Raw genomic sequence first — 1,597 nt, 5'->3', positions numbered from 1 at the left:
TACATTTCTTACCAAGCATTGCAGCCTCCTCCTTTGTTTACCCTTCACATCCCTTCCCAGCCTCCCCCCCCCCCTCTGCTTTAGTTCTTAAGGCCAAATTTATATAACAAAGCTAACTTTTTTTTCTTTGCAGTATTGTGGCTGGAACTCATACTTGAACCATACTCCCAATCCTAAATCAACCAATTTAATGTGTACAATTCAGAGGCATTCAGTACTTTCACAAAGTGCCACCATCACCTCTAGTTCCAAAATGTCCTCATTATGCCAAAATACATTAGGTATACAAAAACTTAACCATCTCTTTGGATTTACATTTACATATAAATGTAATCATGAGGTCTCAGGGGGAAATATTCTGGAGATGTTCCTTCACAGTAGATAAGGTTGCTGCTAGATATGCCACAGTGCAGTTGCACAGAGCTCAGTGTCAAGTTCTTTGTCAGTAGCACTGAGTCTGGTCTGTGGATAGCACTGATCTGATCTGGAAGCTTGAGGACATATATATTCAGGTCTGTCATGTATGTTGTTTGCCTGTCTCTGTCATCACAACTCTGTCACTGACCACTTTTCTAAGTTCATTAGAATCTTGATTCTAAGTCCATTAGAATTTAGTTAGGTTCCTAAGAAATAACCAGTCTTTCCTAATGAGTACATTTACTTATATGTAATGGTCATGAAGCTTGGATGCACTTATTAGTTCAACTGCCTTATTTTACTCAAAGAATCACCTAATATTATGGGAATTGTTTCGACAGTTCACAGGTATTCAGAACCCTCCATTTATCCACTAATGAAGCCAATCAAAGCTATATATCCTAAAGTATTTCCTACTTAACTTTACTATTCTAGTAAGGAAATTCTTTAGAAAGTTTCTCAGCAAAGTAAATGGTGTTCTTAGCTATGTCTTTAATGGTTAAAAGAACATGTGTCAGTATATGTCTTAATTCTTCTAAGTTTCCTTTAAGGAGTTTTCAGTAGCAGTCAAAGAACATGCCACAAATAAGGGTTGGTTTTATTGGCTTTTTACTTCATTTTTGTTTTCTTTTGTAGCTTCAGACCAGCTTCAGTTTATTTTTTTTCAATGCATGGGTGTTCATAGTTGTTTTCATTTATTTATTCAGATGACATGAAGATGGAGACTGAAATTAAGAGAAACAAAAAAACTCTTTTAGACCAGCATGGACAGTACCCAGTATGGATGAACCAGAGGCAGAGAAAACGGCTGAAGGCAAAGCGAGAGAAAGGAAAAGGAAAAAACAAAGCAAAAGCAGCAAAGGGTCTGGCCTGGTAGCCTCTTATAAACTTGAAAATGTATCAATGGGACAGATGTTTGATTAAAATGTACACCTTGATTTCATAGAGTGAAAACTATTTGTTTTTAACTGGGTTTATTTTCTTCCACTTAACACCCTCAAATAGCTTCTTGAATTTCCTTTGATGAGTCAAAGCTATATTGATGTTTCCAGTGTCCAGTTATTGTAAGACATCACAGTTCAACATGGTTGAAATCAGTTGGTAATATCAGTGAAAATCAAACAAATGATATACTGTTGAACTGACTGAGCTTATGTATTTAAAAGGGTATTATAATATT

The 1,597-nt window shown here is 35.9% G+C and overlaps 1 protein-coding gene across 1 annotated transcript in view; it reads left to right on the top strand.

The window, feature by feature from the left end:
• Llph (LLP homolog, long-term synaptic facilitation (Aplysia)) overlaps positions 1–1,364 on the top strand; it is a 3,987-nt gene extending 2,623 nt beyond the window's left edge. The window contains exon 3 of the mRNA XM_013022655.1: positions 1,125–1,364. Within this exon, the coding sequence (XP_012878109.1) occupies positions 1,125–1,294 (170 nt within the window). The 3' untranslated portion in view covers positions 1,295–1,364. The remainder of the gene's footprint in view (positions 1–1,124) is intronic.
• Positions 1,365–1,597: the final 233 nt, after the last annotated feature.

This window comes from Dipodomys ordii, unplaced genomic scaffold (genome assembly GCF_000151885.1).
Source record: "Dipodomys ordii isolate 6190 unplaced genomic scaffold, Dord_2.0 Scaffold3, whole genome shotgun sequence".
In the NCBI taxonomy this organism is placed as follows: domain Eukaryota; kingdom Metazoa; phylum Chordata; class Mammalia; order Rodentia; family Heteromyidae; genus Dipodomys; species Dipodomys ordii.
This window is presented reverse-complemented; position numbering and strand designations above follow the sequence as displayed.